At 39.6% G+C, this 14,857-nt stretch overlaps 1 protein-coding gene across 1 annotated transcript in view; it reads right to left on the bottom strand.

Moving 5' to 3' along the window:
* The window catches only part of LOC139726945 (importin-4-like), a 103,744-nt gene that overhangs the window by 60,116 nt on the left and 28,771 nt on the right, over positions 1-14,857 (bottom strand). Inside the window, exons 3-4 of the mRNA XM_071637933.1 lie at positions 9,410-9,486; positions 2,434-2,475 (exon numbers count right to left, since the gene is read on the bottom strand). Of these exons, the coding sequence (XP_071494034.1) occupies positions 2,434-2,475; positions 9,410-9,486 (119 nt within the window). The remainder of the gene's footprint in view (positions 1-2,433; positions 2,476-9,409; positions 9,487-14,857) is intronic.

A 14,857-nucleotide genomic window follows, 5' to 3' on the forward strand; every position in this document is an offset into this window, starting at 1 on the left:
CCCCCCCCCCCCCCCCCAAGTAGCATGTTCAGTCCTTGCCTCACCATTCAACTATCATAACAAATTAGTCTTGAGTAAGCCACTCATTTGGAACACAAACATTAGACATGAGGCCTGACCAAAGGCTAGCTGCTGCAGCATCTCCTGTCATGGGTCTGTCAACTACATGTAGTTGCAGAGAAAGGACACCTCCTTCCAAATCCTACTATGCAAACAGTGCATCAATCTCCAGGTACATGTAGTCCTGTTCAGAGATGGGGCCCAGTTAAAGTTGGTGCACACCACCAGGCATCATGACAAACCTGATTGCACAGGCAACATGAGTTGCAGCTTCATGGTCTAAAGGAGAGTTTGATTTGATAATTCATGTAATAGTCCATCCAGCCTGGTCAAAAGAAGAGAGAACACTAAATCAGCAGGCCCACTTGTTTCCTGGATGAGGATTAGCTGGTCAGAGTCAACCAAGCACTGTTTTTCACCCTGGACTGAACAGCCCTTGCAATTGGAAAAATGAACATATTCATTGGTGTTGAGCAGTTTCTACCCTGATCCTTGAAGATCTGCCATGGGCAATTCAAACCAGCAAAATCTCCTCACTATAGCATTGGCAGTGACTTCCGCTGTCTAGTTGGGCAAAGGACACCTTTGACTCATTCTTTGAACTGGTTCACTACTAGGAAGAAATGCTCTTTCCCCTTTGAGATATCCTTCCCTGTTCCAAGAGGGCCCAAGCATGACAGCTGTTAATGTGATGTTTCCCATACCTCATGCTTTTTGCTCTGGTTGCAGATAAGACACCTCCTTAAATGTATTCTTTGAGTATCCTGTGCACACCCCATATGAGAAACAGTAGGATCTCATCTTGCTGCAGGTCTCACTCTTGCTAAAATGGCCTGTGGATGGGAGGTCATAATTGGATCATATCCCTTTACAAAGAGAAGGGAACTAGAAGTAACATGTTTGCCCTCATTTCTCCACTTGACAAAGTCGTTCCTCATAAGCATATCCCTCTTTACCAATGGAAATGTCCTGTCCAGACACTTTAACATCATGGTTCCCCTGTCTTGTTCTTCGGCCAAACTAAGCACTTATGCTGGGACTTGAATGAAGCTTTAATTCCTGCTCTCTCCTTAAGCAGTCTGCAAGAGATTACCCCCACCTCTACTCACACCCCTGGGAGGTGTTTCCAGTAGACACCTCCTGAATCATCAGCATTGCTTCTGTTAATGCAAATTACTAGTTCTTCAGGAGATGCCAGAAGGTCTGTAGCTGAGACCATCTTCTTTTCTAGTAGTGACCCTTGTGATTTTCTTTGGCTTTATTGTCAATAAAATGATGTGATCTACTGCATTAACTGAGGAGACCAATACTGATGGGTCTTCTGGCAGTAGGGGAGCAATCACAGATAGTAGTTCTCACAAAGGAACTGTCCAGTATGCATTACGAGTGCATCAGCAATCTGATGCTTCTTGCACAGTCAGTGCTTCATCTTCATATCATACCCCCAGATCCTCTGGCCCACTAGACCAGTTGGTCTTGAGGTTCCCACAATTACTGCAGTTGGCAGGTCAAACTTCCAATGCCTATGCAACCTCTAGAAGGTAGGCAGCACTAATGTGTAAACCACGTTAATGTCATGCAGCATCTCTGCTGCTCAAAAGAGTGAAATAGGCTGCTGTAGGTAACAACCTTTCCCTGGGTGGTAGAAGGCTTTAAGGCACACCATGTATTCTTTCTTACGTATGTATGAAGAATGCTTGGTGAACAATCAAGCCTTCTACCAACCAATGTTCTACCGCCACGGAAGCCTTTAAAAGATTTCAACCTTTCCCTGGCCTTCCTGTTTTGAAACAGCTCAGCTCTAATTGCGGTGACCAATGCATCTGTGTTCAGCATGAAAGGGAGTACATATCATCATTTGTTTGCCAGGGTCAAAGGCTGTCTGAGGTTCTGCTTTCCAGTGAAAGGCTTTCTTCACTAGGAGACAATTAAAGGGGCTTACAGTTTCTGTAAAGCCTTTCATGAAAATATGGTACACGTGACAATAGACCAACCTCTACACTAGTCAAGATGAACCAGTTTTCCGCTGCCTGCATCTTTCAGGTGTGGGCTGATTCCATGTCAGAAATTTGTGATTTTAACAAGATCTGGCTTGGACAGACAAATATAATACCTCTGGCACCCTGTGGAACAGAGACATCTAAATCAATGCTTGTGTGTTATGGATCTACACAGTTGGCCACTTGATGGCTTTGCAGTATTTTTTTTTTTAAATTTTCTTTTACTATTAGCATATTTATGGTGCCTCATCACATAATGCCATTGCTTTTAGCAAAATTTAGACCAAAAAACTTGACATGTATGGTTGCATTAATCACTCAATCTGAAATACACAATGTAGGAGAAACAAGATGGAACAATGTAAAGACTTACTCATTCTCATGCTGGAGAAGCTGGAGAGTGATTTGCTTCAAGCTGAAAAAGAATATGTACAAAGTGTAACTTTGCAAGAAATGACTTTGAAATTTTACAAAAAATAAACAAAATAATAGCTTGCACGGAAGACATATGTTAGTTTTCCATAACACTTTACAACAATGAATGAGAGTCAACTGGGGGAAAAAGATATTCTGTACGAGTATGGTCCAGATGAACATGGTGAATCACACAACGATGTAAAGTGAGTCTACCCTAAATTAACAGTTACAGGAGGAACATTTAAAAAATGTATTATTTTGCTACACATTTTTCAATGACCAGTGAGTGAGGGCCACAGAAAATATTAAGACTGCTCCCTCTACTGGAATTACGGAAGAGCTGGAAGGGTGCATTTATATCACAGTAATGGCAGGTGGGAATGGTAATACTCATGTCTTCTTTTTTTTTTCAGGGTAGCTTCTTCACTGTGGCTGAGAGGAACATGGTGAGAAAAACAACTTGTCCAAGGATGTGGGCACTTCACTGGATTCAACCTTAGACCTCTGCTTCAAAGTCAAGAGTCTTATCCACTGTGCTACAGTGGCCCCCACTGCTATTGCAATTTAAAAGTTAAAAAAGACTGTTTTAATACAATGAACAATGATAATACAATGTGTGGTTGTTTTGAAATGGCCTGTTGTGCGAAAATATATAACCCCCTGCACACTTCACTAAATCTAGGCTTTTCTCATTTTCCCCAATCTGTGTTTACATGGAGACCAATTTTGTACTGTAGCAGTTCCTGAAATATTCTTTTAAAATGCAGTGGACTGAATTACAATGTATATTACTAGCACACACACACACATACAAAAATGGTTTGCAACTTTATGAGCTTTTCATGCTGATAGATCACATATTTTATCACAGAAGCCCATCACAAGCCATTTTACATGATTCATGTATACAGGCACTTCCACTTCAACTGAGCTGTTGCTTTGATATCTAATGGACAAAGAAAAACATTGTCTTTGACATACATTTTCCTTCAAAATACAAAGCACAACACACAAAACACAAAGCACAGCAGACAGCACATGTCAGATGACCTCTTCAATATCTTTATGACTTGGATTTCAGAACCTTCCCTTACAAAATGAGTCTGCTTACACAAATAAATTGTATTTCTAACATTAAGATTAAAGCTTCCATTTTTAGTGATATTGCATAAAGGAGTCAATTGCTTCTTCTATGATGCAAGAAAATAGATGACTCAAGTGTCTTTTTTTTTTCTTCTTAAAAGAGGTATAGTAAATATCATTACAGCAACCCCTAAACAGAGTCACAGAGTGATGACATTAATTAAGACTGAGAAATTATAGCTAATTATCACAAACACAAATGGGAGTAAAAGGCACACAAATTCAGTCAGGTGACCAACTACACTCATTTGACTGACCCTGTAAAATGGTACATGAAATATATTACTGATGTTCAAATCCAGTCACCTAGTTTTGCTATTTCTTTGACTGCTTTTGCTTGTTCACTTATTTGCAGTAACAGATATCAAATTTCTCCTAAATTAACAAGCTTTAACTCATCTATGTCTTGGCATTGCAGCTAAACCTGATGAGGATGAGCTGATTTTGCTGTAATACGCATTTCCTATTGACACCTGCCAATGTACATTGTATACTCGGGACTAGTTTTCAACAGGTTAGTCTTGATAAAGTTGTTGCAGCATACTTTATAGATATGTTGCAATTTGAATCAGATACATCCATTTCATAATGTGTGGAATGTTTGCAGATCATGGTTGTTGAGCTTCACATGACTCTTTCATTCCACAGCAGCTTCACTAGTTGCATCTATTATTATCTGCATACTGTTTCAATATGGACTTCAAATTCAATAAATATATAACATCTACTACGTGCTCTATGACACTTATATTCTTAAATCTGTTAACCAAAATGTGATCAAAGAAAATGACAGCAAGTCCATAGATGTACCTAAAAGGTATGTTCACTAGTAAAGTACAATGCACCTTACAGCCCTCATCCCCAATGGGATGCAATGAGATGAAGTGCCAATAAGTTAAGGCATGAGACAGAGAAATGTACAAAAAAGAAGAGTGATAGGGTAGGGATAGAGCTACCAAGCGTTATTCTGCTTCCAGATCTGTTCATGATTCAGTCAAAGTTCCAATGTTTTCCACATTAAGACGAGGCTATTAGGTGAGCCCATGTTTACAATGTAGTTCACTGCCAGTGAAATGTTAGAATAACATGATGGCCCCTCAATGGTTTTAGTTTTGTCACTTTGAAGGTTTGTTAATTCGAAAATGATAATTATAATACCATAACGGATTCTTTTATTTAGAAGGTTCATTAATCTGAAGATGAAAAAAAAAAGAGGTTTGTTAATCTGAAAACGATATAAGTTTTGGTTTGAGTTTCTTCAGTTTGTCTCCCTCTACAAATGAAAATTTGTTAAGATCGCAACTGCTGATCTGTAAATTAACAAACATGTCAGAAAAAAGGAACCAGTGGGACTCGAACCTGTCATCTTCTGCTTTCCAAGCAGCGACACTACCACCAGGCTGTCCCTGGTTGCCGGCAGTGACACAATGAACATGGAACAAATACCCAAGCTCTGAGATTCGGACATTGTTATGTTAAGTAGTCCAAGGCGGACAAGGCATAGGATAAAGACATAAGTTTTGTTAGTCCAAATGTTCATTTTAATAGTACGGACCTTTTATTTTCAGATCACCAGACCTTTGGAATAACAAATCATATTCAACTTTTTGGATTAAACAAACCTTCAGAATAATGAATATCACCCGTGTATGGAGGTACTAGTATGATATTTCCTTGGTGTAACCACGACCAAACAATGCCTGGAAAGGACAGTGACAATGACGCCCTGAAAATATTCGCTCTGCACACATTCATGAGCGATGTGAACGAACATGAATTCTGCAATACAGTTGTATCACTTCTCATGCCTTTGCAGCACATGTGGTCGAGTGGAGAGCGAGAAAGCAAAAACACTGCACAGAGCTAAACTTTCTGTGATCGCAACATGTGACGTAGTGGCCACTTGAGATGGCTAATGTTGTCACAGAAACGTTTATCACTTGGTAACAATATCCAGATGACCATTTAGCTGTGATGAAATCAGGCCTATCAACAGTAGTCTACATCATAGTCAGTTACACCAAAATTGAAGAACTGCGTGGAGAAAGTGGGTTTGACCCCCCCCCCCCCCCCCCCCCCCCCCCCCGCATTTCTCCCAGGGGCCCCAAAGTAGGGAATGGTACCGTATCCATTTCTACAAATATGTATTCCATCACTCTAGCAATAATGTCTGCCAAAGCAGATAGTCCACGGTATTGTTTTATATCCAGCTACGCATCCAGGCTAAGCACAAAGCCAGATGAATTACTCACACGCTCGCTCGCTGCATGCTCTAGCCCGTATACCGCACAGTGCAAGTGCTTATGAATGTTAGGTTACTGTACAGTATTGTACACTGTTGATCTAGCTACATTTGTAGCTAGCTGGGCCATCTAGCTAGCTGTGATTGGATGTGTGAGGATTGGTAGTTTGTTCTTGGACTGGCTGAGGATACTGTTTTGTTGTAAATTTTATATCCTGACCTCTTTAATTAGATTTGAATTTCTTTCAAATGTTCATGCAAAAGCAGTAGACCGGTCTAGAATCAATCAACTTGGTGTGCGTAAAGTGCGGTAGTTGGTTTGGAAGGCAGTTGCAAGACCTGTGGGCTGTGCAAACAAGAACAAGAAAACCAAGAAAAACAAGTATTTTTTTTCAAATTCATAAAATCTGTTAGCCAAACATCAATTAAGAATAGATTAGGCCTAGATGTTCCACTAGTGCTGATTTAGTGAGAGGCTGAAATACCCTTTTTACTGCGTTTTTAGCTGAAAATTTTACTGATCAGCGTGGATAAGCAGTTTTGCATAGCAAAGTGGTATGATAACATCTATCTCTGACTCTACACCTACTAGGGGGCTGATCATACATGTACCAACGTTTGATAAGAAGCCAAACGACAAGAGACAAATACCATCAGTCTATAATATACAAATGACGCACAGGTCTGAGTGCGTCAGTCGGAATTGTGTGCATAAGGTAACTATGGAATGCTTAACCCACGAGGCGAAGCCGAGTGGGTTTAGGCTAAATTCCATAATTACCGCATGCACACTATATTCCGACTGACGCACGAAAAGACATGTGCATCATCTGATTTATAGAATGAGTAATTTTCTTGCCAAAAACCCATTTTTCTATCGTGTTACCCGATGACAAAATCACTGGATGCATTTCCTTTTGGCTTGGCATAGACGAGAGCTTGAAAACCATGCATCAGTTTTCACTGGACGCACGGCCAGCCATGCATCAGTAAATATTATACAACACCTCAGAATGATGTCGAATTGTGATTGGCCAAGAACATGTCACATGACATTCAATAGAAAATACTTATCAAACTCATTGAGAGTGACAGCCACACAATAGGCCCCTGGCATGGGCCTATTGCACGGCTCGAAGGTACTATAGCACGGCTTCGCGGGGGCTACTAATGCATGGCCGCTCACAGAGTTCTGTGGCTCACAGCAGCAAAGTGCCAGCAAACTACATTGTACGTGCTGGCCGGCTGCGCTGTGCTGCCGGTAAGTCTCACAGACCGGGCGCGGCGGAGTACTGCAACGTTATACGTGTACGCGCAGCTACTTTACCTAGATAGTTGCATGTATTGCGGCCTTTATACCTACTGCTGTGTTTTTACTTTTGACTCTGATCTGCTACAAATGTACGTGGACCACAGTGATCCCAAAATCAAGACTTCATTTCAAGTTGAGAAACCGTAATTTGATTATTTTTCTGTGTTTTTATACAAAATCATTTTCGGAAATAGACAAAGTCTAGACCTACTACTAGATCTACCGACATCTCAGATCGGCCTAACAGTCAGGCCTATTTTTAAACTCGATCTAACGTTAGCGTAGAATGGGTATAACACTAGACCCTGCGGAGTTTGTGATTCCTGTAACTGTGTGGTCGAATCATGACGAGTGTTTGAAAGCAGTACACAGGGTGGTTTAAAATTCTCGGCCTAATTGTTACATTTATTTTTAGGCCTTCCTGAGTTGGCGGTCACTAATTTAGTACTGTGATTGTGGACAAGGTGTTGTATAAAACGAATAATTTATGATTTTGTTCGTGCATTGGGGCACGTAATACCGCACTCGGCGCGAGATTCGCCACTGGTCTATTCAATGCGGCGCTACGCGCCTTGTTGAATAGACCAGTGGCTTATCTCGCGCCTCGTGCGATATTCGTGCCCTATGCACTCACAACTCATAAATTATTCGTATACTGATGCATGGTTGATTTAGCCAATAGGCGTCTCGTACTGAGTGCGCGAACCTTTGTTACAAGTACGCGTACTTTTGCTACAAGTGCGCGATAACATGTTTACCACTGTGACTCAGCGTGCGGCCAGTAAAAATCAACACATAGTTCTCGACCAATGAGATCGCAGGATTCTCGCTACCCATTCAATAATATACAAATGATGCACAGGTCTGAGCGCCTCAGTCGGAATTGTGTGTATAAGGTAACTATGGAATGCTTAACCCACGAGGCGAAGCCGAGTGGGTTTAGGCTAAATTCCATGGTTACCGCATACACACTATATTCCGACTGACGCACGAAAAGACATGTGTGTCATCTGTTTTATAGAATGGGTAATTTTCTTGCCAAAAACCCATTTTTCTATCGTGTTACCCAATGACAAATTTACTGGGTGCATTTCCTTTTGGCTTGCCATAGACAACAGCCCAAAAACCATGCATCAGTTTTTACTGGACGCACGGTTTCTCTTCAGAACCATGCATCCAGTAAAAACTGATGCATGGTTGTTTTAGCCAATAGGCGTCTCGTACTGAGTGCGCGAACACTTGCTTAATGCGCGAACCTTTATTACAAGTGCGCGATAACATGTTTACCATTGTGACTCAGCGTGCGGCCAGTATAAATAAACACATAGCTCTCGACCAATGAGATCGCAGGATTCTCGCTACCCATTCTATGAATCAATACGACATAGGAATTCGGGATCATTCTCTGTTACTGGGCTAGGCCTACAGCAGAGTCCCCAGTCACTGCATTTCAATGCAGTTTGAGCGATGTATGACAATGCGGATTGCTGTAGTGATGCTACCCTAAAGAAGTACTAATAGTAGAGGATTAAGTCTAGGTCTACAATTCCTGATATTCTATTGGCTGGTAATGAAAGAATTATTGTTTCTTTTATCGAACCTTATTACAAATCCCCCCCCCAAAAAAAAAAACAAACAACAACAACAACATAGGCCTAGTCGATAAAAAAGTCATAATTGGCAAAGGTTCAAAGACAAAGGATAGGGTAAATGTATACTACAAAGTGCACACCATGCATGTGTGTGTGTTGTTTACCATAGAGCTCATTCCCGAGATGACGTCACCTGGCATTTTGCATAGTTTGCCCACTTTTGACAGAATTTTGAGGGGCGCTCCCAAGTGCAGTTTTTCTTTCTCAATATCTCGTTCCTCATTCAAAATCGCCAGAAATGAGTGTGAAAATCAAAATCAGTAAGGGAAATTATCTAGAATGGTGTCTATGGCAAGAAATGACATTTTCTTGATTACTCTGGACCTTTAATCGAAACGGCTTGGCTTAATGCATTGACTGCCCAGTGTTCTCTTATGAAAACATACAATGGTCTCAGATCACAGCTTGACGTCATCTCCTCTATGTGATCAACTATGGAGCACAAGGTATTAATGCGAAAAAAGACTGATGGAACTATTTACCATATTCATGCTTTAACATACTATGACATGATCTTGTGTAAACACTCCAAGCTGCAGGAGAATACTCCCACATAACAATACAAAGTCAAGCTGGTTTGCACCTTTCGTGGAATTCTGGTGAGAACTTTTTCCATCTTCTGACGAGTCTTCTCAGCAGAACTGCTGCAAACTGACGAACCTGAGAAGAAGGCAAAATAAATGCGCAAATTAATCACAGGGCTTCATAAGTGTAACGTCAAGTCATACACAAGGTCAATTTATCATTTAACTATTCATGACAATTGGACATTAAAGACTATATTTGAAGTGCATGATTTGTTGAAAGGAGATAAAAACAAGCTAAACAAGGAAAAGTAGAAATTACGCGGTGCGTAACATATGTCACCACCGGAAGTAGCATTTTGTAGCAAAATGTACAATATAGGTCAAAAATCAAGGTCAAAGGTCAAAGAAGTCATAGGTCAAAATTCTGTGTAGAAGTTTTGAAGCCCTCACCTAGTGCCATCACATAAAGCAAACAGAATCAAAAGCGGGTTAGAAATGGCGAAGGAGTAGCATTTTGTAGCCAATGTACAATATAGGTCAAAAATCAAGGTCAAAGGTCAAAGAAGTCAAAGGTCAAAATTCTGTGTAGAAGTTTTGAAGCCCTCAAATAGTGCCATCACATAAAGCAAACGGAATCGAAATCGGGTTAGAAATGGCGAAGGAGTAGCATTTTGTAGCCAATGTACAATATAGGTCAAAAATCACGGTCAAAGGTCAAAGAAGTCAAAGGTCAAAATTCTGTGTAGAACTTTTGAAGCCCTCACCTAGTGCCATCACATAAAGCAAACGGAATCGAAATCGGGTTAGAAATGGCGAAGGAGTAGCATTTTGTAGCCAATGTACAATATAGGTCAAAAATCAAGGTCAAAGGTCAAAGAAGTCAAAGGTCAAAATTCTGTGTAGAAGTTTTGAAGCCCTCACTTAGTGCCATCACATAAAGCAAATGGAATCGAAATCGGGTTAGAAATGGCGAAGGAGTAGCATTTTGTAGCAAAATGTACTATATAGGTCAAAGGTCAAGGTCAAAGGTCACACCTGAAATTCTGTGTATAAGTTTCAAAGCTCCCATGTAGTGCTATCATATAAAGCAAACAGAATCAAAATTGGCTCATAAATGACAGAGAAGTAGCAAATTGAAGATTTTGATCAAACACGGACGCACACACAGACAGACACACGGACGCACGGACGCACGGACACACACACGTACAGAGCCCGTTTCATAGTCCCCTGCTCGAACTCGTTCCGCGGGGACAAAAATGATGCACTCATTAACTCAGTCACTGTCATCCACTGAAAATTATTCTAAAATTGATGCAGTTAGAGACTTTTAAATCTGATTTTTTTTTTTTTAACTGTGTGATCTCACCAGAAGATCTCTTCATAAATGAAATACTTTGAATACCTTTTTTCTTTCCTTTTTCTTCTTCTCTTTAGGAACTAAGAGCATCTTGACGGACTGTTATACTTCACACAACAAATAAAAAATTACAAATTCAAAACAAGTACATTGTGACATCATCATCCTGTAACACCTGAGCTGAAAAATAGACACAGTAATATGCCTTACCATTCATAGAGCTCTATGTCAAAAATTGGTCAGAAACATTTGCATTAAAAAAATTAATAAATGATGGTAAATGCAGGTAGTAACAGCAAAGAATAGTATACAAATAATTTATGAGTTGCACGCACACACGTAATGTTTAAGTACCTGGCCGCCGTGCCTGATAATGAACAGGCCAGCACTTGATGGCGCTTTGCACATTATGAGCCGTGCATTATGCCAATGCCAGGGGCCTAATGTATGGCTGTCTCTGTTAAAGAGTTTGATAGGTATTTTCTATTGAATGTGATGTGACATGTGCTTGGCCAATCACAATTTGATATCATTCTTAGGTGTTGTATAAAAAGGCACATACATAATGTATGGTTCTGTGTCTATTGTTCAGCTCAACATTTATAGCAAATTTGGTTTTACCAACATTTAGAAAACAAAAGTTTTTGTTACGAAATAAATTTTGTGTAACAAGAAGTCCACTAAAGCTTGAAAGGTGACTTATTAATCAACTAGAATTATCACTGAAGGTGATTAATACCCCCGCCCCTCGTGTTGCTTTATAGTATGTGATGTCATGAGGGCAATGACGTTAATACCAAGTTTGTGCATTTGTAGAATTGGAAACAGAATAATTTTAGTTTACTGTACAATTACAGACTTGACACTGAGTAAAAAACTTACAGCAAATGGAAACATGCTTTCCCCCAGCATCACTACACTTAAAGACCATCACACACACCAAATTTGACCTTCATAGCTTGAATGGTTTATTTTGATACAAAAATGAGTGGTTACCATGGCAACACGTTTTCCTTAAACTAACACATTGGTGTCTTGCAAAACTACACTTCTAGATCATGATACATACTGAATTTGACTTTAATTGCTTGAATGATGGAAAAGTTATTCGATCTGCACGGTTTTGGTAAAATTGTGGTTACCACGGAAACGGTTTGTGTGACAAATACAAAAATTATGTGTTCCCCATCTATACCTCAGGGCCATAATGCCTACCAAATTTGGTTTCAATTGCTTGAAAACTGTGGAAGAAGTTCACTCCACAGTATTTTAAAAAAAACCATGCGGTTACCATGGCAACGCATTGTCCGATACATATACAAAGGACATTTTGCAAAACTACACTTAAAGAGCATCAAACACACCAAATTTCACCTTCATAGATTAAATGGTTCAATTTGATACAAAAATGAGTGGTTACCATGGCAACACATTTTTCTTATATTAACACATTGGTGTCTTGCATAACTACACCTCCCGATCATCATACATACTAAATTTGACCTTAATTGCTTGAACGATGTGGAAATTATTCAATCCACAAGGTTTTGGTAAAATTATGGTTACCATGGCAACGCTTTGTCCGACAAACACAAAAATTATGTGTTCCACATCTATGCCTCAAGGCCATAATGCCTACCAAATTTGATTTCAATTGCTTCAAAACTTTTGAAGTTCTTCACTCCACAAGATTTCGAAGAAAACATGCGGTTACCATGGCGACGCTTTGTCAAGTACAAACACGAAGAGTGTCTTGCATAACTATACCTATAGATCATCATAGATACCAATTTTTAAATTGATTGCTTAAATACTATGGAAGTTATTCAATCCACAAGGTTTTGGTAAAATTATGATTACCATGGCAATGCATTGTCCGACAAACACAAAAAACATGTCTTGCACATCTATAACTCAATATCATCATTTACCCTAAGTTTCATTTAAATTGCTTCAAAACTGTAGGAGGAGTTCGCGACAAAAGATTTTGCAACAGACCGACCGACCGACCGCCCGCCCACCCGCCCGACCAACATCACGATGATTCCTATATACCCCCTTAACACTAAATGTGGCGGGGGTATAATAAAACATTCAAGCAAATTATGATTTTAAATGTAAAGTGTTCTTCCACGCATGTTCAAAGCTAGCAATAACTTCAAAGGGACATTCTCTTGCCACAATCATTGCCCCAAATTCAATTTTGCTTCACCTTTTTGTGTACAGACCCAGTGGGTCAGTTTTGTACATACATGTACATTATGTATGTAACACTTGACACTATCAATTCCAGCTCCATAAAGCGCCCTGATGTCAAGTTATCGCTCTGTGCAGTGTTTATGGGATAGTTTTTGGGACCCACTCACTTCCAACTGGAAGAAAACATGAATTGCACAACACCCCACACCACACATGTGTAGCAGTGTAAGCATTTTATCTTTTTAAACATTCAGAACTTTCAGCAGGAGTTAATAGTGAAACGTGATTAACATCATCACTTCAGCTAATCTACATAACATGGTTGTAGCAATATCTCTTCATAACTAAAATTTAACTTTCTTTAAAGGTATTAGCCCACATTTGTAAACCTGCAGCAATTGGTCTCATAGTTAGCATGGAGTTTGGGTATGATTGCAGTAACACCTGTGCAAAATTTCGTTCCAATTAGTCCATTACTTTCATAAAAATAAATGAAAATGCACCGTATGCATGCGTATAACGCTCGCTAGCTCCGGTCCGCGTACGTACTACATGCATGCGATACATGTGTAAGTTACATGTACGTAGCTAGCCCGCGCTCGTAATTCGATTTTGGGTCGGGTTGACCTGGTTTGAAAATTAATTTGAAAACGATGATTTTCTCTCTTTTATCGAATGGTATAGACAAAGAGCAACAGGTGAGGTATGTTACTGTTATAACTTGTACTTGAAGTCATATTGGACCTGTTTTATGCAGTTTTGATTTTTGTGGGTTTGCAAATGTGGGCTAATACCTTTAATATTTGATGTCTGATTTGCATAATACCCTGCTATTCTGATCATCTGGGGCCCGTTTCATAAAACTTGTCATCAGTGACAAGTTGTCATAGATGTGACAAGCTACTGAAATCCTTGCATCTGATTGGCTGAGAGCAAATTTGTCATAGAAATGTTGCAGTTGTCACTGATGACAAGTTTTATGAAACAGGCCCCTGATTTATACCGTTTTTTTAGAGTCAACTTGAATACAAAATCTGTACCTTAATAACTTGCACCTTTTTCCTCCAGAGATGTTTAATGATATTGACTTAACATCTCTCTCTCCAAGCACACATCCACATAGTAAATTTGCAATAACTTTTCGCTTATTTTTTATCCACTGAAAAAAACTTGTGAAGATGTAATACTGTAAAAGTGGATATTTTCGCGCGACTAATTTTTCGCGCTTGGCTGGGTAAGAAGGGTTTCGCGTGTTTATAATTCCATGGAATCAATACATCACGCACAGGAACATATGGCAAGCAAAATTATTTGGGGTACTTTCTGGTTGCGCGAAATGCGCGAAGATTTCAACACCGCGAAGATTTCAACACCGCGAAAATTTCCACTTTTACAGTACAACATTTCGGCGGTTGAGAATGATAAGGGCGTTAAGTTGCTACTGAAGCCATAGTGTTCAAGGCACCTTTAACTACACTTAAAGAGCATCAAACACACCAAATTTCACCTTCATAGATTAAATGGTTCAATTTGATACAAAAATGAGTGGTTACCATGGCAACACATTTTTCTTATATTAACACATTGGTGTCTTGCATAACTACACCTCCCGATCATCATACATACTAAATTTGACCTTAATTGCTTGAACGATGTGGAAATTATTCAATCCACAAGGTTTTGGTAAAATTATGGTTACCATGGCAACGCTTTGTCCGACAAACACAAAAATTATGTGTTCCACATCTATGCCTCAAGGCCATAATGCCTACCAAATTTGATTTCAATTGCTTCAAAACTTTTGAAGTTCTTCACTCCACAAGATTTCGAAGAAAACATGCGGTTACCATGGCGACGCTTTGTCAAGTACAAACACGAAGAGTGTCTTGCATAACTATACCTATAGATCATCATAGATACCAATTTTTAAATTGATTGCTTAAAT

Source organism: Diadema antillarum, unplaced genomic scaffold (genome assembly GCF_040938485.1).
Source record: "Diadema antillarum isolate AM-2024a unplaced genomic scaffold, OU_Dant_1.0 seq00000105_RagTag, whole genome shotgun sequence".
In the NCBI taxonomy this organism is placed as follows: Eukaryota; Metazoa; Echinodermata; class Echinoidea; order Diadematoida; family Diadematidae; genus Diadema; species Diadema antillarum.